Raw genomic sequence first — 23674 nt, forward strand, 5'->3', positions numbered from 1 at the left:
AAAGAGCACTCATAACCCATTTTTTCAAACTTGCCTACCCATCTTCTGCTGTCTTTTGAAACCGTCACTACTTCCCACTACATCATTTCTCCCCTCCTATTGTGTGTTACTTCCCTCACCTCCTAGATTGTAAGCTCTTCGGGGCAGGGTCCTCTTCTCCTGTGTCTCTGTATTTGTCTGTCATTTTCAACTCCTATTTAATGTACAGCACTGCGTAATATGTTGGCGCTATATAAATCCTGTTTATTAATAATAATAATAATAATATTAATGATGATAATAATAATATTGCCTAAAGCAGCCTTCAGAACATTTTAACACAGAAAAAAAACTAAAATGACTTTCTGTCTCAACAAATCCCTGTTGATAATTGTGATACCTACAGCTACTGATTTACTTTTTTAATAGTAATAATAACATCAACATTCTGTGGTCCATTGCCTAGATTGTTATTTAAGGGTCCCTGTAAAAATGATATTTTTGATATAGATGAAGCTTAGTGGATTGTGTCTGCATTTGGTTTCTAACATGTAATAGATACTTCAGCAGCAAGAACTCTGCCATAATTCCCAAACTCTCTCCACTATTTAGGGTATTTCAGGTGATAGGTTCCCATCATCTTTGTATGCCCCAGCACTTCTTAACACATCATCATAAAATAAAATTAAAACATGCCCTTGAATACCAGCTCCAGAAATAGTGTGGATACAGAAGATACAGAAGTACGGAGATGTCACCAATAGAGTTATATAATAAATCAGGTATTTTTACTCTCCTGTTTAAGGAACTCTCAAAAAAAATATCAGTTTTGGGTGGTCTGACCCTTTGATACTGGTGTGACAAAGTCTTTCTTCTGTTAATAATTCATTATTATTGAAGATTGGCACATAAAAAAACATGTCCCATTATTAAAGAACCAGTGAGAACGAACTAATCAGCCATAAGTTTTAACCTGGTTTCCTTTGGATGAACAAGCTAGCTGTTTTGCACAGTTCTTCCTGTAGACCTTGCCCAAATAAATAAAGTTCTGTCTACAGCATCAATGCTTGAAAAAGTTAATGTGCCTTAACTGCAGGGGATACAACAGTATACAGAATTGGATTCTCCAAACTGTTAATCTATTTTCGTGCAAATGACAGAAATTTGTTGATGAAGAGGTTCATTGTTGGAAACAAAACCATCAGAGATACAACAAACATGAAAGTGACAGCAAGGAAATAAGGATCATGCGGTTCAAAGCTTCAACATAGAATATTAGAAAAGTTGACCCAGTTATCAAAAATGCAGGTTCCTGAATTATGTCACATGTACTGAGCTGCTTGATCCATTATAAACCATTCAATAACAAAGCAATATTGTAGCAAATAAAGATTATATATAATCAAATCCTTTTTTGAAGTTTTTGGAATAGTGAGAGGGTTTAGAACCCTTCAACTTTTTTGTCTATCTTCTATATCATAAGAACTACTTTGCCTACAATAGAAAGCAAGGCGAAATAGTCAAAAAACATTTAAGTATTTAGATTCAAAGCCATTGTGTTTTGGACTTTACAATTTTATCAAGATTTAAAGAATGGAAACATCTGAAGAAAAGAGTACGGGTAGAATCTGAGAGTCTGATCCCCACCTCAATGTGCAGTCAGCATGGAACTGAATGCTCCACAGCAATCTGCCTCTACCTATAGCTTCATTTGTAGCTCAGGTTCCAGCAACCATTTATTGTAACTGTGGTGCAATCTAATATACAATGTATTTTTATTTTAATTTAATTATTTACGCCACAATCTGGGAGACAATCAAATATTACAAGGTAGGTTGTTGCAAAATACCTAATTCTAAGAATTTCTCTTCCAATCCAAGCAAAAGTGCCATATGGTCAACATTGGTGTTTGAATCAAAATCCAACTGGATAAGCCTGTTACTGCACATGGAAATTGGAATACACCGTGCAAATTCTATTCTCTTCTATTAACTGAGCCAAACCTCCTTTTTTTATAAATTAAGCCCATCCTTTCCCTAGTCTATGAATTATTTACCCTCTACTCTTACTTTTTTTTACTCTTTTTTGACTTTTTGTATTAAGACAACCTTCTGGTAAACAATACACTCCAATGACACAATATAATATAAAACTGGTGCTTTTGGAGACAGATGCAGTATTGTATATATTTAACACTCTTAAAGTACATAGATATGAAAACTCCTAAACATAATTCGTATGTCTCTACAGACAGATATTAGTTTTTAAACCTTTAGCAGTCATCCCATCAAAGATCCAGAAAAAATAACACCTGCTGTGGTGTGTAAAACTCAGGAAGTACATGCAGATTTTCTAGCTACCAAAATGAAAAATACTTGTCCTGTAAAAGTAAAACACAAAAGGTAATATTTATCTTTTGTAATATACAGCACTCATGTTGTGTAAGGTAAAGTTTTACTGACTGCTAGTAAACCGCTTGCACCTATAGACAGCACAACTCTTTAATATAACAAAACTGATTACTGAGAGAGTGTAAAAGATATAATGCAGCTGGGAAGTACTGACAAGGACCCCCTGTATGTACAAGACCCTCACCTTCTGATCAGCCCTGCCTTTCTGACACTCACTTAGGCTTAGCCATTGACCTTTTGTAAAGGGTTTGCTTATATGTCAGGTGAGTGGAATCTGATTTGCAAAGAAGATCAAAAAGTGTTTGAGGGGAGAGAAGACTGCCTGAATCACAGTCTTTGAGAAAGAATTATTAAAGGAAATCTTTCAACTGTCTCTATGCATATATTACACAATGAATTGGTACAATAGTCACTAATTTTCACCTTTTATCACTTTACAGATGAAAAGAAAACTCAATGTGATTGTTGAAAGTCTACTTCAAGCTTAACTTAGTCATAGAATAAGGAAGTTCCAAACCCAACTAAAGTTAGCTATGGGAATAATACTACAAAATGCAACATTTTGCTTTCTTGGTTTGTGTGCATTCCCTAACTTGTACTTTTTATAAAGTGGATATGGAGTGCTCATTTTCTTACTTTAGGCTACATTCCAATTACAGTTTAGGAAATGTGGGCTATGGGGGTGACCCACTAAGACATAAATGTGCCACATAGCCTACTGAAGATTTATTTACATCCCACAACTAACAAATGCATACTTAGTAAAATGAGTAAAATACATACTTTTTTAGTAAATCAACATGTTAGAATATTACAACACTGGAATCTTCCTGGAACACATTCCTGTCCTGTTCTAAATTCATAACAGAAAAAATAAATGATTTTATATTTCTCATAGCAGTTTAAAAACAAGATAAATTGCACTTAAACACTATGGATGGCAAACTACAAATAATCTTGTAAGAAAGGTGCAATGTACTAGATAGACTTTTACATCAACAGTAGGTCTGTATTTTATGTAGAAGTGTTGCTTTTCAGATATGAGTTCATCTGTACAAATGTTATGACATTGACTGTTTTACATTATGCATACTTGTCAATAATGTCATAGAAATACCGACACCTAGATGATCTCACTCACAATCTGGATCATATCTGCTTACTGTAATTATAATAATTGTTGTGGCAGCTACTGGAATCCTCAAAATATCATCTTTGCTTTAAGGGAGTCTCAAAGGGTATTTTATAATATATCAACCCAAATACTACTTAATGGTAACAAGCATGGCAAAATAAATAGCAGAAAACAAATAGAACCATAGTCTCACCTACTGCAAAGATATAAATTCTTCCTTGGTTTTTGGTTTCCTATATACATTTCTATCTGATCCCCATCCCATTCCAATCACATACACTTTATAAAAATCTGTAGAAAAGTATTGTCATGTATTTCTACCAGTCCCTGTCCATAGTAGGAATACAGCTCAGTTCATACAAATTTTACTGAAAAATCATGTAGCACCAAAAATCCTAGAGAGAAGAAAATAGTTAAATTGCTTATATTCACTTGCATGCTTGTGTCTATTGAAGGAGAGGTGTTGCTGGCACTGGCCTGTCATCACAGAAACAATAGAAAAATTCTTCTAAGATGCCCTGGACAGGGTCAGGACCTTCGAGTGAACCTTAATTAAAACTTTAAAGTAACAGGTTCCTTTAAGAGCCCAGCTTCTTGCTATTGGTGTAAAATAATATATCTGACCCATTTGGATATGGAAACACGTTATGCTTTACCTCCCACAATGCTAAGTACATGGATAACTACGGTCAGAGTGGGGCAAAAGGAGGACCTTAGCCCTGTTTGGTTAGGTTGTTCTAGATCTTGTTTGGTGATCAAAGTGGCCAGAGAAAGTATAAGACATGAGGAATGAAAACAACCTACATACAGACTCGGGTTAAACACAGCTAAATACATATTGAAAATTATGATCAGTATTGTTGTTCATTCCTGAGGTTTACACAAACCTACTGCGCAGCAAGGTGACTTACCTGACTTTTTTCTGCTAAGGTTACCAGCATAGCTACCTGTTCTCAGTCTATGATTGTGAAAACACTGATAAAATCATCCCTGCTCTCTCCTCCTAGCAGCAATCCCGATTGTCCCCAAATACTGCACTCTCTCTGCTAGAAAGCAGCCATTAGGATGTTACAAAAGTCTGAATCATGCCAGATTAAGACTTATGCTAGCTACATCTGAAAAAAATCAATCATTTTCTTTATTAAATATATTCATTTGTGGTTTTACTGTCTGCCTGGAGTTCAGCTTCAGTTCAGTACAGAGAACAATGCTAAAGTGCAAAGTTTGGAAACCCATTTCACCCAGTTTATTTCACGTCGTTACACATTAGTGATTTTTCACAGAAATCAAAGAATCTGATGTAATAATGTCTGGGCTTTTTCTTCCATCATCTACCTCAATGTGATTATAATCAAAATGTCAGCATGCTTGTATGGATGAGCACAAAGTTTTTTATGTTGAGGTTTTTGTACTTTGTTGCAGGGAAGAAGGCTGCTTACTTGTTTATTATACTTAGTGGTTCTTCTTGAAGATGACAGGACGTGAAAGATAAAAGGCACATTTCTGTCTCAAGTTCCCTCTAAAGGAGATCTCCACTGATACAAAGAACAAAGGCTTGCTTTGTCTGGGAAGAAAGCCACATGTAGCTCAGCACTTCTGATAGAAGAGACATCTTAAGAGAAGCTTTTATGAACTGACATTTGCTTGCTAGGCTGTAAGTGGGGATACTGTAATACTTAAAGACATATTCTCAATGCCTAGATATGTTAGTCTGATGACTTCAGGCAGAACTTGCTCAAGTTATCAATGGGAATTTTCCAGCAGTGGGTGCGGATTAACAGCTTCAAAGCACATCAAGTGTATTCCTTATTCATACTTCCCCTAAGGACAGTCTTCATGGTTTAGTTTTCCCAACCATCACATGCTTTCCTTCTAAATGTACTGGCTAAAAGAAATATTGATTCAAAAATGGCTTGCTTGTCTTTTGAGCAGCCAGTATTTTTTTCATAGCACAGCTATCATTAAAAAAATTCTTGCTGATTTTTTCGACTGGTGACATTTTTGTTCAATTTTAGTGCCTCCCAGGCTCAGGGTGAAATTTTAAATTCAGAAACTAGAAATTGTCCATAAAAGCCCAGTGAAAGTTGTAACTTAATCACTGTTTCTGAATGGAAAATGTTACAGCTCCCAATCCTGGGGTATTGCCTAAACTGCCCCAAAATAATCTACCACAGGTAAAATATAATGTATATGATATAAAAATCTACTGCACCAATCATTTAGTATGATTTAATATGCCTGGAAAGCAGAAAACAAATCTGAAGTTTTTTTTAAAGCAAACTTCACCTGGCACATGCACTCCAAAGGTAATTATACACAAAATATATTGTATTGTATTATATACATTAGATAAAACATCAAATCTACTGCTATTCAATGCAAAATAAGGCAATTCTTGATCAATATTTGCTTTATTTATCAATTAACTTTGATCAGGAATGCCCATTACTTGATTTGCAGTAAAATAAATTCTGCATTTATAAACACCTGAAACCTAGTGGTTACTGTCTGTAGGCGTCTGGGTGAACTGGGTACTGGGTATAGTAAACGCCATGTTTTTTTACTGCTAGTCTGAACATGCCCTCCAGTAGCAGCAAGTTGTCTCTGGACAAAGGTGGAAGGACCCAGCTGGTAGAGGATCTGTATGCAGAAAAAGACACCAAATTGTTGCCTGCACCTGAGAAGCAAATCAGTACTAATTCCTGCCAATGTCTTCTTCCCATTGCCAGTCACACAATTCCTCTCCAGTCTTTTTAACAGTTTCCAAGGTTTGGGTACAAAGGCATCCCTTGTCTGAATTTAAAGGTATGTGCACATGGCAGAGCATTCTCACCTGACAGAACCGTCCGGCGTGTCTCGGGCAAGACTCAAGCTCCTGTGCTTTGCCTTCAAATCCTTCCACAGTTATTGTCCCACTTACATTTCTGACTTGGTAAAAAAATACTCCCCCAGCCGCTCTCTCTGCTCCTCCACTGACCTACTACTGACTTCCTCACTCATAACCTCATCACACGCACAGATACAAGACTTCTCTAGAGCTGCCCCAATTCTCTGGAATGGTCTTCCTCGTCCTATTCGGCTTGCTCCTACTTTCTGCTCATTTAAAAGTGCGCTCAAAACCCATTTTTTCAAACTTGCCTACCTGTCTTCTTCTGTCTTTTGAAACCATCACTACTTCCCACCACTACATATCTACACTACATAATAATAAAGACGTGTACAGGGGTCGCTCAATGTCGTTCATGAATGAAAGATGGGAACAACCACTGTACAGGTCCAAGGAGGAGAGCACAGCAGGGCGCAGCGGACTCGTCCCCCCTCCCCTCTTCATAGAACAGTGCTGTGTGTACAGTATTCATCTGTCACTCTGGAAATAAAAAGCAGCAACGAATATTGGAGGTGTGTAGGCAGCCTAAGATTGTTATACATGCGTTCATTTTAAAACAGGACTTCAAAAAAACATAGATCTATGTTTATAAAAAAATAAAATAAGATACCCCAAAATGAATTCTAGTTTCCTTGTGCTCTACCCCTCTAAACTAAATCATCAGATGAAATACAATTCTGGAAGAACTTGAATTTAAACATCAAACATTTTGCACAAATATTTAAACTTTTACTAGAAGATGATTGTAAATGGCTGGTATATGTCTAGGTGTAGATATGTGAAAGGATCACAAAAAATAGTCTATACAAATTGTGTGGATTTATAAAGAGGCTGATTATTCAGATTCTCTTTTTTGATGATTTGTAATATTAAATGGTTGGACATTTACCATAAGCACAGAAAGTCAGTATTTGCACATTAAGTCGTTTATACATACTTTTTAGCAGGAGATAAATTAGAAGTTACATTTATAGCCATGGTGTAAATGAAAATGAACCTGCTACCCAATAGATACAGGAATCCCAAATAAGGATTTGTGTGATTGAGCGTGGAAAGCTCTTGTCATGAGATGCGGGTGTTTTGTACACTGATCGGCTGTGTTGTGATGCTGGCACCTGCCTTTTCTATTTAAGGGATTTCAGCAGTGGTCTCAGTTAGCACATTTTTGCCCCCAGAGGATTTTTGCCTTCACCTAACTACAAACACATGTTTACCGACACACTGAAGAGCTGTTTGATTGTTTTGTCTTGCACTGACCCGCATGTGATACAGAAGGAAACTTCAAGGGCAATTGCCACACAAAAATGCTTTCAAGCAGAAAGCACTTATTTGCTAATATATAGTATATGGGTCTGTTTGCAGACACCTGCAATTTCCTTTTCCTAGTGAACAGCAGATATTGCTGTATAAAAGAGACAGTGTCACTAGACAAGCTTTTCAAGCCAATTATCCAATAAAACTCACAACACTAAAATAAACTATGCTCCTATGATTAACACAATTTCTACATTTTCTTTATCTTGATTCATTTTACGACCTGTTCTTTATTTATTTAGATTTGTGTAAATATATATATATATATATACATATATACACACACAAAAGCAATTAATGCTCCACTCTCCAATTTGGCATGCTCACTGTCCTCCTTTACACACCCAGCTTTCTTTTCATCATTTCAGCTTCCAATCTTCTTCCTTTCTCGGGAACTCTGCTAGCACTTATGTGAGAATACTGACATGAAGTAAGGGACCCTACCATATATTAAACACATTATCTGCTACAACAGAAAGAAGAATAAAATATAAAATCATTGTTTTTGTGCAAAATTTAGGAGAAATATAAAAAGATAAAATTGGGATTGTATGGTAATCTGTAAATATTCCAAAAATAATCCATTTATGAGCTTCATACAGTTTGCTTGTCTCAAAAATACTTGATATTGTTGGAATTTTAATTTATTTTTATTTTTTCTCATCCTGTACTATAGCATAGAATCCCTGTAAAAAGCTTGCCCAACAGATTCAATAACTATGGATGTCCTTAGAGTCTGGTCGTTTGCAACAGACACCAGTTCATTATGTCCTAATGCTGGCAATTCACTTCTGTGGTTCTAATGTCAGGAAGAAGTAAACGGATCAGTGTTGTATTGTGTCCAACCTTGCTAAAAATCCCCTTTCTTTTGCTACACTAACGTTTAATTCTTAACAGTCAGCTAAAATAGGCCCTTACCTTTTAACCTCCCCAAACCTGACTAAATCCAAATCTAAACCCCAAGATTTAACCACCCACTTAATTACTAAAACATAACCTTAGCCACTCATGCCTGAAACTAACACTAAACTTATTTAATCTTTAAACTAATCCTTATAACTAAGTAGTCCACCCTGTATTATATTTATCTTGTCCTTTTCTACAAGCCCCTAAATCAAAAAACCAAAGGTTTTGTAATGGAAAAAAAGTAGAACTTAAGTCCAGGTGCCATTTTCCTAAAGCTTCCTGAAGAGCCTTGTTCCAGGGTGCTGATTTTGGATGCCTCCAGGGTGGACATCCCTTCCCATCCCACCCTTGTTTTTCTGTGTTTCTTTTCTTGATCCTTTTTGACCCTTTTCTTGTACACCTTTTTTAGGGTGTTGTCATCCTCCAAATTGGGTGTATTCCATTCTTTATGCTTATTCACTGGGAAACCTAGGGTTCCATGGTGCTGTGGTTAAGAAACATGATCTAGGGATTAAACTTTCAAAAGACTTATTCAGAACACCATTTTTAGGACAAAAGTTTATCTTTTTGTTGGTAACTTTTGGTTGATTCCCATAGATTCTGTATGCTCACATGAATGGAAAATCACAAAAAGTCATACTGTTAACTAATTTCTATCTTTGGATATTTGGTTATAAATACGTTATATTTAAGTGAGAAAATGTATCTTCACTGAACCCAGGTGACAGAAGGGACACATGTAATACATTATCAAAAAAACTGTATAAATTGTACATGAAATGGGTAAACAATTAACTAGTAGAACAGAACTGTTAGTATAAATTATTTTCACAGTTGACCTTTGAGTCCTTCATGTAAGCAGTAGGGAACGGGTGATAATGGATATGTTCCAGCTGAAGTTTTCTGACATGATGCAGGGACTACTGAGAGCAGTGTAGTATTTTTACTTGTATCATTTCACCAATAGAGACATTGTTCACAAGTGAAGCAAGGTCTGCATTACTGCACGGAGCTTTGCTTTTTATAAAAGACAGGTTCATGAATCTGGGAGAGCTGCTTCCAATCACCTCTTTACTGTAGAAAATAAAAAAATGCACAGATCTATTAAAAGAGATATGGAAAGTTTTTTTTTCTGATTAAACTGAATCAAGTCTCGGCATCTGGTCCAGCTAATCATATATACATGCATCAAAGGAATGCAAGAAATAGGTGATCTTATATAAAATTTAAGATTCAATGAAATAAGTAAATACATTTCTTTAGATATTATAAGTCCTGGGGAGATTTGTAAGCAAGACAGGGAAGCAACTTCTTTACTACCATGGCAATAACTCATGTTTCCTTCCAAATACCTAATACCTCTATATTTTATATTTTAAATAAATACATGAAGATCTGATATTCCACATGTATCTTAGTAACAAACACTGCCCATCACATAATATCTTGATTATTAGTGCCTCCATATTGAACAATCTATGTTACAGACACATCCATTATACATCAATATCTTGGGATAACCAAAGTCCCAAAGGGACTCTGCATGGCCAACAGTCTTTCTTCATAGGAAATATGACTGCTTGGGGTTAGGAGTATCTTGTGCTTCGCAGATATCAAAAGATATTTATAATTATTGAAAGATGATCATACATTGGCCTCAATAGATTTGGTACAGATATCTATGTGAAGATCTATTCCCTCACCACAAATTCCCATGGATAAAACTGATAATACTTTGTTAACCACCTAAGCGTTACACTGAGGTCTAGATTTCTGTACCAAAAGTGATCCACTGTTTTTCATAAAAAATTTTTTTAAATTGTAGACCTGTAACTTACAGAAATATGTCCGAACAGGGGTTCTAGTAGATAATATGAATATAAAAAATGTTTGAAACACACAATCATGTAAAAAAAAAAAAATTACTTTTAAATAAAATTAAAGGAAAAACACAAAAATCAGCAATGTAAACAAATCATAAATACTGAAAAAGCAGTAACTCTGTATATTGTAAAGTACTATATTATTCTAAAACACCTCCCTAGTGTGGCAATTTTTAAAACTTTGATTCTGTATTTATTGGAGTTTGTTTTGAATTATTTTGTATTTGATTGGATACGGGAGTTTGTATCCAATCCAATACAAAATAAGAATTTGAATTTCCAAGTTATTTACTTTTATTTTATTTTTTTTTATTTTCTTGTATTGGATTGGATGCTGGAGTTTGTATCCAATCCAATACAAAATGACAGTTTGAATTTACCAGGTATATACTTTGTAATTATTTGAATTATTTTGTATTGGATTGGATACGCAAGTTTGTATCCAATCAAATACAAAATATAAATTTGAATTTCCAAGTTATTTACTTTTATTTTTTTTTTATTTTTTGTATTGGATTGGATACGCAAGTTTGTATCCAATCCAATACAAAATGACAGTTTGAATTTACCAATTATATACTTTGTATTTATTTTAATCATTTTGTATTGGATTCAATACAGGAGTTTGTATTGAATCCAATACAAAATGAATGAATGAGTTTCAGTTTGAATTTCCCGCACACGCGCCGACGTCATCACGCACGCAGGGAGGAGCGTCCGTTTTTTTTTTTCTCCGCCGGACAGCTTCTCCCTGCAGAGATCTTCCGGCGCTGGAACGAGGACGACGTGGGACGATCAGCGGGTCCAGGTAAGATGCCGGCCGGCTTCTTACCGGTCCCGCTGTCACCCGACGAAGGCACCCGACGCTGGAGAGATCGGCGGACGATGATCGATGGAGGACGACGCTGGATGAGCACAGGGGGACCAGGTAAGTAAGGATGTACAAAATCTCGGGCTTAACCATCCTTGCAGTTTTTTTTTGCCCGAGCGAAGGTCGGGCTTAACTGCAAGGAGGTTAAACATTGAGGAGTAACAAACACATACAACAGCTCTATTGCAAACATACTTTTGCATTGCTGCCCTATTCACAAAAAATGTTTAAAGGGAGGTGAAATATTTTAAGGGTGGTATTTGTTAAGCAAAACAGTAATACACATGCAGTTCTAATTAATTGATAACGATGTATGAAACTAATCCCCCTTATATTATGTTTTAATATACTATGGCATTGATGATGGATGAGATCTATACTCGGTACACAGCTATTTTCATAAGAAAATGTTTTTTTTTTTATTTTGTACTTAGTGTAGAATGAATTTTAACACATAAAAAGTATTCCAAAGAACAGATCATTGTCTTTGATATGTGTATGACTTTGGAACACTTATTTTAGCAGAATTGTTTCCCCATTTCATCTCTTTGGCAGCTGTTGTTTTGATCTGCCTGTGGGCTCCAAGTTGTCTCAAGGTTATACTGGGGATTAAAAGTTCTCTGTAATTCTAAGCAGATGGGTCTGGGAGAAAAGCCTTATAATTATTTGCCATACCCTCAAACCACAAACTCCTCTTTTTGAGAGCTAGGCTGGTGGATCACAGAAGCTTACAGGCACCTAGGCATTTTGGCAGGTCTACAAAAACAAGCCTTATTATGTAATGTAAAAGATAAAATAGACGTCAGATCCGATGCTGTCACTTCTTTCACAAAAGTAGATTCTACCTTCCATTTTTACTATTCTGTCTTTAGCTATATACTGCAAGCATGTAGCAGGAAAAATGCAACAGGAACTTAGATGTTCATAAAATAAAGCTCTGTGTCAGAAGTGATAATAAGTACCTCTAGGCAACCATGAAAAATGTTCAAATGGATTAAGAAATATTTGTCAACCTCTGTGACTACTCTGAACTGATATCTAATCCTGAAAAAAATCTAGACAATCTTGTTTTTTTTGATTCAAGCATAAACTTTAATTCTTAGATGCAAAATCCATTCTTCATTCCGCATGTTTTGTGTCTCAATGTTGAAGACTTTTCAAGAGAACTACCCATTTATGAGAACAGAACACTAATAAACGTTTATAAAAAATACTCTGCTTTGGCAGGCTGGAGAAGCATTGCTGGTACTCCACAAAACTGGGAGCTCAAAGACAAAAACAAGCCTTATTATGTAATGTAAAAGATAAAACAGACGTCAGATCCGATGCTGTCTCTTCTTTCACAAGAGTAGATTTTCCTATCCTTCTTACTATTCTGTCTTTACTATTACACAGCAATCATGTTGCTGCAACAGGAACTTAAATGTTCATAAAATAAAGCTCAAAAAATGTCAAAAGTGATAAGTACCTCTAGGCAACCATGAAAAATGTTCAAATGGATTAAGAAATAAGAAATATTTGTCAACCTCTGTGACTACTCTGTACTGATATCTAATCCTGAAAAAAATCTAGACAATCTTGTTTTTTTGATTCAAGCACCATCCTCTCCACCAGATGCAATTAGAAATTTAATAAATATGGTTTACAAAATCATAAATGTAAATTAAAATACAGCATGTAAAACTCTGCTATTAGGTTCATGGTGCAATAAAAGAGTAAGGGTCTATTAACATCAGCCGCATCTTCAGCAGTGAATTAAATGCATATGAATGAGCCTTATCACAATGGACAAAATATAGGTCATGTAGAACACCTATTGGCCGGTTGAGGTTCCATTTAGAAACACAACACTTATTTTGTGCACTGGTCCTATCGTTGCTACTTATCAGAGACCTCTAGCTGTGAGCTGCAAGGGGTGTGTTGGACTGTAAAAGAGTGGCCCTCTTCCAGGTTGGACCCTACTGAATGGCACAGTGCTGTCCCTCTAAAAGAGGAATCCTGCTTTTGAGAAATGTCATCACAAAGATGACCACAATGGTTTGTAACTAGCTTTTATTTCTGCAACCAGCTAGTCAAGGTACGAGCAGTGACACCACTATGTTCACTAACCTGAAGCGAAAACGTTGTCTTCCTCCTACAGAGTGGCAAGTGCGAGTAATGTATTGTAATTCTTGGATGCAAAAATCAATTCTTCATTCTCCCTGTTTTGTGTGTCAATGGAGAATGTTGAAGACTCTTCAAGAGAACTACCCATTCATGAGAACAGAACACTAATAAAAGTTCATAAAAACACTCTGCTTTGGTAGGCTGGAGAAGAGCATTGCTCGTACTCCACAAAATTAGGAGCTCAGAGACTCTTTGTATTTGGTGGGAGATACACAAATCCTGTGCCAGTCAACATCTCAGGTTCAATATACACACCGGGCCTGATTTATTAAAGCTCTCCAAGACTGGAGAGAGTACACTTTCATCAGTGAAGCTGAGTGACAGAGCAAACCTGTAATGGATCTGGTCTAGGACTAAAAACATTTATACTACCAAAAAGCAAATTACTTTTAGGAAATCCATTCCAGGTTTGCTGGATCACCCAGCTTCACTGATGAAAGTGTATATTTCCCAACCTTTGAGAACTTTAAGAAATCAGGCCCACTGTGAAAAAGAAAAGTTACACATACAAAACTCAGGCCAAGATATTTGTTCCTCTTAGTTTGTTAAATTTCTATGTAAATACCAAGTGGCAAATAAGCAGTATGAAAACAGGCTTAAATAGTTATAAAGTTATTTGCTTACTGAGGAAGTGACAGTACACAAGAAAAAGACTACAATAAATTGACTAAAAAAAAAGACTACAATAAACTGCAATAATTACCTGCACTGAAGTTGCCCTGTATGTTGTTACTGGGGGCACACTACAGCATACACTTCTTCTAGAATATCTGTGGTACATACAAACAATCTGGATAGTACTAACTAAACTTGATTTACTAAGAGGAAATGTGCATGAGCAGGGCAGAATCAATAGTAGATTAAGGAGGTGTTGTGTCGTTTTTTCCTAAAAATGCAATGTACACTAAAAAAGCTGTTTTTGTGACTTATAAGCAATATTTCACTTAAAAGAAGGTGTGTAATACCATTGTATCCAGAGAAAAATATATAATAAATAAGGTTACAAGCACCATGATTGCTCACTAAGGTGCATGCACTAAACAAAGGAGCAGCTTCAAAAATACCTGTACATAAAAATCAGCTATTTTCTTCCACCCTTATTTAATCAGGATTCTTTTTCTTTGGTTAGTCCCAGCAGTCTTTCAGGAAGAAGGCTGCTCAATAACAGTCATGCTTACTCACAAGCTATCATTAACTTGTGAAGCTCGGGAAAAAAACTTCAGATTACTTCCCAGAGGGCATCCTGAGATCTTCCATAACGTGCATGGCCTCTGACAAGTGATGGATATGTCTTTTTGTTCTGTGATGTCTTTTTTCTGTGTTTCTCCTTTTGAATTATTTTTTTTTAGTTATTCTTTTTCTAGTAATGCTTAGAAGCCTCAGCATTGTTCAAATTAATAAAATGTCTGGCATCGTTAAGACGCTATGTGTTTTAAGGTTTATGTTTGCTAAAATTCTAATATTCCCTTTTTCTTCTCTTTATTTTTTTGATAAATTTTACAATAAAACAGCTCACAAAAAAGCAGAGAGAAGCGACAAGAGTGGCTCAGTGGTTTGATTTGAATCACATCACTTTATAAAAATAAAGGGTCAGTAGACCCAGCAATTCATTTTAATTACAGGTGGAAATTGGTAGCCTGAGTCAACTGCAGGCCAATAATTATTCTAGGGGTCTTGGAGACTCTGGCAGCAAGATTTGCTAGATCTAACTACCAGAATTTGTGTATGGTTTCCTGAGCACCTTGAGTTCTTTTGTTACAGTCTCCATAATATACAAAAATCAAAAGGAATGGTCATATGCCTCATAATGCCTTTGGCATGTGTCTCAAGCACAGATATCGCTCTAAAGGGGTCTCTGAAATTATCAGTAGTGGTTTAACATTCCAATATCTCTATCCATTTTAGCTTGACTGACTCAAACTGCTTTTTCCTGCAGGTCAGAGACATGTCTTGTCTCAGCACATCTTGTGAGGTCTGATAACAGAGCTCCAGACATCAACATGACTTTGTGGCCTGATGCATTGTCAAGCAAAGATGAAACTGATACTTTGTTCACTTTGATGGGGCCACAAGTAAAGGCTGGCTGGACAGCAAGTTTAACAAGTACAAGTTCAACTTGTTTTTGCATTTCAGAATCTCTTCTGTTACTATAGTTCTAGTTGATATACTTTCATATGTGTATATAGGTAATAGGCCACATGCCAGCATTAGTGAAATAAATGGTTACCTAACAAAGATTATAGAAAACTAAAGGGGCAACTATCACAATACTCAATATTGGCACTAAACAGAGAAGCAGAAGAAAAATTAGTAAGGCTTTGTCCACATGGACGTTTTCCCCAACGTTTAACCTGAGGCTTTTAAAGTCCTTGTTTGAAATTCCCATGCATTCCAATGGGCTAATATACAGCAGGACGTTTTCTTAAGGCACTTTTATGAGCTTTATCTTAAAAAATTTAAACGTTGGGTTAAAGCTGGAAAATGCCTCAAAACTGGGGAAAACCCAGCATTGCATTGACTTCAATGAGATGTTTACCCGTGTTTTTGGCACTTAAAACGTAAACGCGTTAAAAACGCGGGAAAGACTAGCAAAGGCGTTTTCCAGCGTTTTTAAAGGCAAGCTATAAAACGCTGAAAAAAGGGCTTAAAAATGCATATAAACACAATAGGAACATTAACATGTGTTTTTAAAAACGTCTGTTTAGACCAAGCCTAAAAGTACTTTTTTAAAACATGCATTCACTAGCACCAAATTATAAAATCATATACACATATGTTTGCTTGCCATGGTCAATGTGTAAAGTAATTGTACATAGTGATACCCATTCTGGATATGTGCTTATTTCTTAGTAAATCAGACCCATAGAGACACAGGATTTAATAGTAGTATTTGTATGAATGGATACTGGCGCTCGTATTACCATATCTGTTAAAATTAGAAGAATAATGAGAATTAGAATAAACAGATTGGATTTAGAATGTATTTATAGTTATAAATAAAATATTTTATAATAAATAACAGAGCTTCCAATCCAATCTGTTAACAAAACCCAGGAGTTCTTCTTTGTATTGATCTAAATGCCAATACTTAAAAAAACTCATTCTATGATTACAGCTTGGGAGTAACAAAATTAGTTAATTAGAGGATTCTCTTTTAACCTATCAGATTGAAAGGTCATTGCTTTTCTCAAATAAGATACATCACAGATAAATTATTAAATAAACAGGCACATATTGCCCAAATTTTAGGGTAGAAGGAAATGTTATAGTTCAAAGAATATATAGAAAAATTACACCCCCCCAATAAAGCCATTATACAACTCCGCCCACCCGCACATGATTGGTTAAACTGATGAGTATTTTTCCACTACTTTATATTAGCTTTTCAACAAATGGAAATGGAGGCTGAACAAATGTTTTGGTGCAAACACTTTTTTAATAAATAAATAATACATTATTTAGAGAAGGATATAAATACACCCACAAACAGGGACAACTGTTTGAGGATGAGAGGGACAAAGAGACTTTTCCTGTAGGAGGAATGGCCCTTTTAAAAAAGGGACAATGATGGGTTATAAAGACACACAAGGCCTGATGGAGCGTCCAATAATTGCAGTTATTCACTCTTCAAAAAACAGACCAGTCCAAGGTGAACCTTTGTCTATGTGCAATGTGTGTGTTCACACTCAATTATAACACAATATCCATATTGTACCATTATCACCTCCCAAAACTAGTCTGAGCATCTCACTTAATTCAAGAAATATCCTTTCTAAAAATGCAAAAAGTAGCAAAAAGAAGTATGCAAATGCAGCAAAAAGAAGTCAGACAACGTCAGAACTCCTGATCTACAAACTTGTTTTGGGACAATGACGCAGAATTTCTAGTCAGTTTACAAAGCCAACAATAACTGGCTCCATTTCTCTGACATGATTGGTGCCCTTTAAACATTATTCGGATGACTTAAATACCCCTAAGAAAATAAAGGCTAGTGTATCTTTAACATATACTGTTCCTTCTGCTTGTTTCCCTAGCACTGGAATTCCTTCTGCACATCTGATCTTTTTCAGACATCTTTCTGGACAGTTTCTGAAAATAAAATATAAAAAAAAAATCTGTGTGTGAACTGAATGAGCTATAAGCACAGCCCAAAACTTCAGAAAGTTCAGCAAAAAAGATTTGGAACAAATCTCTGGCAAGCAGGTTACGACAAGGCTCTAGATTGATTGCATATCACAAAGAGGAGGATAAACAGCTGGGATTAATGCACTAAAGTCAAACAGCATGCTCCTGGCAAGCAACTATTCTCATGGCTCACAACTAAATCATATTCTTCATTCAAACACTGCTAAATACGTGTTGACTGAGGCGAATGAGTACAAAGAAAAGCTTGCAAACAAACCGACAAGAGGAACTTTACCTTTAGACCAATGTGATAAATGCCTGAATTGCTCCATCAGATTTTTAGACAGAATTTCTTTCAGTCCACTAAGCACTAAGGGAAATCAAATGACTTAAGAATGACAATGGAAGCAATGCAGCATTACGAATACAGCGCTTCCTACGAAAACACTGTTAAGTGTCCCTAAGCCTGTGCTTGCACAGCGAATACTAATAATCGCAAACATGAAACTGATTTACATCTCTAACTTCCCCTTGTCACTCAGTGGTATACTAAATAAACTATAGGAAAGTGGGCCTATTTATCAAAACTGCAAGCATGTATACAGAATGCCCATAGTAGCCATCCAGAGACCATCATTCACCCCTCCTATTGTGTGGGACTTCCCCCGCCTCTTAGACTGTAAGCTCTTCGGGGCAGGGTCCTCTCCTCCTCCTCCTGTGTCACTGTCTGCATCTGTCACCCCTATTTAATGTATTTAGTGTATGTTATGTTGGCACTAAATAAATCCTGTTTAATAATAATAAATAATATTAATAATCATGTATTTTTTAGGGTGTGTTGTGATATAAATATTCACACTTCAATATATAGGATGCCGTTGTTCTGAAGAAGCTGGCATTCATTCGCCTCAATTATAGACCCAAAATAAGCAAACAGTAAATGAAAGCTGGGAAATAGAACTCCCTATCTTTGTTCTGTGTAAAATGTTTAATTAATTAACTAATTAATTTGATGAGAATGTTGAATCAATCAAAAACAATCATTTTGTTGCATTGAAATCAAAACTCCTTTTGTGTCAAGATAAATATTTCAATTGGATATTATGTCAAAACCCATTGTTATACTGATCCAATATCAAACAAGTGAATAGAACATGGGATGCCTATAGTTGATCACAAGGATAGATTTCAACTTAAATTGATCATAATAATGATTCAAAATTCCACTGAAGTAGCATATGCCTAGCAATGTAAAGCTACTGGATCAATGTGATGATGGCCTTACAGCAAGCTTTTTCAACAGGAGGCTGCCATGGCAGATCTATGCTTTTCAAAGTGCTAATTGCTTAACTGTCACTCTAAACTGCTGGCTTCTGTACTTTAAGTCACTGAAGATTATTTTTAATTTCCTAAAATGCTTGCTTGTTACAGGAGATTGAGTCAAAAATACCAAGAGAACAATGGTGACATCCAGATCTCTGAGTACAAATGTCTTTAGGCACAGCACATAAAACTTGTATAGTTGGCATAGACCAGGGGTCAGCAAACTCTGGCCTTTAGGCCAGATATGGCCTAGCTGGTAGTTCGTTAGGGCCTAACGCTCCCTAGCCGATCTGGCCTAATGCCAGCCGGCAACCCTTGGCTCCGGTGCCGCCCCTTGCAGTGGCTCCCCTATTTACCACAGCTGGTGTTGATACTTCCGCCGCTGCAGAAAATAGGGAAAGCTCCCTAAAGTTAAATCCCTCTCCTCCGCAATGCATACGGAGGGGAGGGATTTCACTTCGGAGGGCGTTGCCTGGTGGTGGGTGGAGTTATTAGGGCAGGTATGGCCTAATGTGCTCCCGCCCACCCCATAAATGGCCTTTAATAAAATTTTGCCGACCCCTAGGAGAAACCAATGTTTTTCAAATTGTTTACCCCTAAAGGAACCTTGAAACTAAATTTTAGTCCCTGTAATCATTGCTAAATATTGTTGTACACACAACTGGTGGTACATTAGGGAGATCAGTAAGTTGTAGAAAGTTCAAAAAGACCGAACAATTTAAATATATAAAATATTTGACATCAACGGCAGATCAAATTTTAAATACCAGAAGGGAAACACAAAGAGTGTCATACTACACAATTAGTGATCTATGTAGAATGGACACATTAGTGGTCACTGGGAAATTGCCTTCTAGAACTGGTGATCAATATACGTGGATAATCAACTCCCCACTACCTTTGGCACAAGGGACTCCTTCTAACTTCAGGAGGATCCTTAGGGTTCCACAGAACCCTGGTAAGAAAGGTTGGTATAGACATATTAACCCTAAACAATTACTATTTTCTAATTGTTGGTTGTGTAAAAAGTTGCTTTATAGTTTTAATTTTACCTAATCATTGATTTGAATGCCTGATCAATCTAAAAGTTACTTCTAAGTTAAGTTATTGATGTTCAAGCTTAGGACAATTGTTAAGCAATTCATTTCCCCACCTGCACCAATAAAATTCCAGCCACAATCTGGCTGGTTACTGACAACAAAGCTCATCTCTTTCTTTTTTCCACTTCTTACTAATCAGCTTCCTAGCCTTAAGTCATCTTTTTGATCTTGTCATACAATGGAATTCTGCATGGTATTCCTGCAGGGACCTAGCTGTTAATATAGAGCAGAGTGGAATAAATAAACCAGAGAATTCTAAACATTCTTTAGATTTTGAAATAGCAGAAAACTTTACAAAGAGTTCAACACTGAGCAGGCTGGTGAAAAAGTTAAACTAGTTAAAAAGTTCAACTAGACCAGCACAGTATTTAGTAAAACCTTTAGCCAAGCGGATCATCATATACTAACACTTTAAAGATAATTCACCCTTGCGGCATATAAAATTCCTATACTTGTGATAACGCAGCAGTAGAGTGCACAGGGGGTTATGAGCATGCTGGATTTTCAGCAGGATCAATTGATATTTTATGTAAAGTGTTTTTAACACTAGAAAAAGGGTAAATGTGCAAATATTGGGGAAATGTATGAAACACCTTTTCCTTTCTAACTTGCCTTTACATACATGCTAAAATTGTACCACTCATAGGAATACCAGTGATATTTTTCATTTACACTAATCAAGTGCTGCAATCACCAGGCTTGTAATAAAGTTTAACAGGTCCAGGTCTAGTGGTAATTTTTACAGAGGTGTTCAGGGTTTCCCATGTTTTATTATCTTAGCACATTTTTTGCAATATGCATTAATAAATCACAGGAAATTCAGCTAGCCATAGGTGGTGGAGATGTCTCCCTGAGAATGTCAAGCCAATGACTATCTGCCTGTCCTTGATTGCCCTGGGACCTGCTGCTGAATCTGTGTGACTGGCTTGACAGATGGAAGTGGAAGAAGAATTGACTGGAAGGGTCATCTATAGCCATCCATTTAGATCTGTATGGTGTGCTACCCACATACCCACATGTCACATGTTTAATGTACAATAATTATTGCAGCCTATTTAAAAAGTAACTGACTCTTTTGTTATCTTAAAACACCCATTCCTCTACAGGGAAATTAAAATAAATAGAAACTTCTTAGCGTGTCTGAATGCTTTAAGTAAACACATATTCACGTTGGCAGGACTGACGTTTGTACCAACCCCTGTTATAGGGTATTGGGAAATGTGCAGCCCAGAGGGTCGTACAACTAAACTCTGGCCCTGTGGTTTACATTTTTCAATCATTATCTATAATCAAGTACAGGAAATATGAATAATAAATCAAAGCAGTTGTATGTTGGCACGTTCATGGAGCACATTTACTTTACATTTAAAAATAATCCACACCAATGCATTTCATAATAAACAAACTTCAAAAACCAAAGCAATTTAATGACTGGTTATGTAAATGAAGCCAAAGCATTAACAGAAGTTTAAATTCCACAAGACACTCATTGTGACAGGTCCCTTTCTAAAAGTAATGTGATTTATGAATTTGTTTTGTTTAGAAATTTATCTGACATCCAATATGGAAAATGTTACCACTAAAAACCTTTAATCTAACATTTCCTATTAATGCACAAAGATTTTGGTTGCTTATAGTCTCCTAAATGTCACATAAACATAATTATTAACATTTGTGCTAACTGGTGCATTAGTCTACAAGGGATAATACAGATTATTGGTCATTATTGCCTTTCCATGAGATGTGTATGCAGGTAAATAAAAACATCTAATACAAGCACTACAAAAAAGAATGTACTTATACACAAGATTTATGACTCCTTGGCTAGTAAGGTAATACAAAAGATCATTGTGCAAACATTGGAGTTCCCATTGGGCAAACTTGCAACCCATATTAAGATAATGAGTCTGATTTGTTAAAGCTCTCCAAGGCTGGAGAGGATACACTTTCATCAGTGAAGCTGAGTGATCCAGCAAACCTGGGATTGATTTCTTAAAAGTCATTTGCTATTTGTTAGCAAATGCTTTCAATCCTGGACCAGATCCATTTCAGGTTTGCTGGATCACCCAGCTTCACTGATGAAAGTGTATCCTCTCTAGCCATGGAAGAGCTTTATTTAGGCCCAATATGGGGGAACAAACACTGTAGCCACCAACTTGTCATTAAAAAGGAAAAATGGAAAAAAAAATCCTTTTGCCTGATCAGTTGGTTTTCTGTGCATTGATTCTGAGGCAATAGCCCATTCACACCAGAAGCATTGGGGTGCATTAGGGTATGTTGCCCAATGTAGTCCTAAGGCAATAAAATGCAATTTATCTTCAGTCTTATTGCCTAAGTTCATAACAGCATGCTGTGTTTGTGTGTGCTGGGAAAAGTGCATATTTAGGCACTGTAGGGCATTGCAACATGCGGCGGTGCATAAAAGTAAAATTTACTATTTATTTTTTAAATACAAATTAAAGCAATGCATGCTCTGTATACTGTGTGCAATATGTATTAAACACACACTTGCATCCAAATATTGTTAGAATTGGCCCTCAGTGTTTTTTTTTAATGTAGTCAAGTTATACAAACAACTTTATGATAGTGTAATCCCAATATAGGCAAATACAAAACAATTTAAGGGTCATTGCACCTGCCTCCCTGAGTCTCCAATTGACCTGTTCTAGTTCTCAGATGAAAGATCTGACCTAAGGTCACAGGTCCACTTACTTGCCCTGGCCATTATTGCCTTTACTTACTTCTTTGCATATCTACTTTATATTATAAGGACTTCTGCACATACAGGGATGCCTGGAGCAAGAGGAGTAAGCCTGCTAATGCAACTCTGATGATCCTTTTGGGAAAACCTGCTGCTGCAGTTCTGTTTAGACATTAAATACTAGTATGTGATCCAGCCCATCATATCAGCTCAGAAAACTTGAAATAACAAATTTGGATGGGCTGACCTTCCCCAGCTCATCTCCAATGGCTGCCAATATGTAGTGGGGTGCAGATGATCCCCAGGACACATACCAGATAGGAAGATCACTGTCAGCAGGATAGCTCTGGCACTAAAGCAGGGAATCTCCATATCTCCCGGGATCTAGTAATCCTTCCACTGATAGAAATCCACACACAGCTTGTTGTGATCTGTAGATTATATTCCAGAATAGAGAGCAGGCAGATCAGAGAGAAGAATCCATCCCAGCTATGTCCATAGATATAAAACCCAGCAGAGATCCTTCCCTGCACAGCAATCAGCAGACTGCAAGCCCAGCTCACCGTCCTTGTCTCCTTGTACTGACCGAGCTGCCTTCCTATTCTCTGCATTATAAACACAGGGGCGTGCTGGGGGAGGGCTGAGCTACATCCCACACCAGGGATCAGCAATACTGCATTATAACTCATCCCTATCATCATCCAGGGGACATTGTGCTGTATGGAGGGACAGAACTAAATGTGACCCATACCATCCAGAGGCCATTGTGCTGAATGGAGGGAGAGGGACAGACCTAAATGTGACCCATACCATCCAGGGGACATTGTGCTGTATGGAGGGACAGACCTAAATGTGACCCATACCATCCAGGGG

The 23674-nt window shown here is 36.6% G+C and overlaps 1 protein-coding gene across 1 annotated transcript in view; it reads right to left on the bottom strand.

Moving 5' to 3' along the window:
• The window catches only part of APCDD1 (APC down-regulated 1), a 39355-nt gene extending 15984 nt beyond the window's left edge, over nucleotides 1–23371 (bottom strand). The window contains 1 exon segment of the mRNA XM_072411449.1: nucleotides 23116–23371. Coding sequence (XP_072267550.1) covers nucleotides 23116–23173 — 58 coding nt within the window. The 5' untranslated portion in view covers nucleotides 23174–23371.
• Nucleotides 23372–23674: the final 303 nt, after the last annotated feature.

Source organism: Pyxicephalus adspersus, chromosome 5 (assembly GCF_032062135.1).
Source record: "Pyxicephalus adspersus chromosome 5, UCB_Pads_2.0, whole genome shotgun sequence".
Taxonomy (NCBI): domain Eukaryota; kingdom Metazoa; phylum Chordata; class Amphibia; order Anura; family Pyxicephalidae; genus Pyxicephalus; species Pyxicephalus adspersus.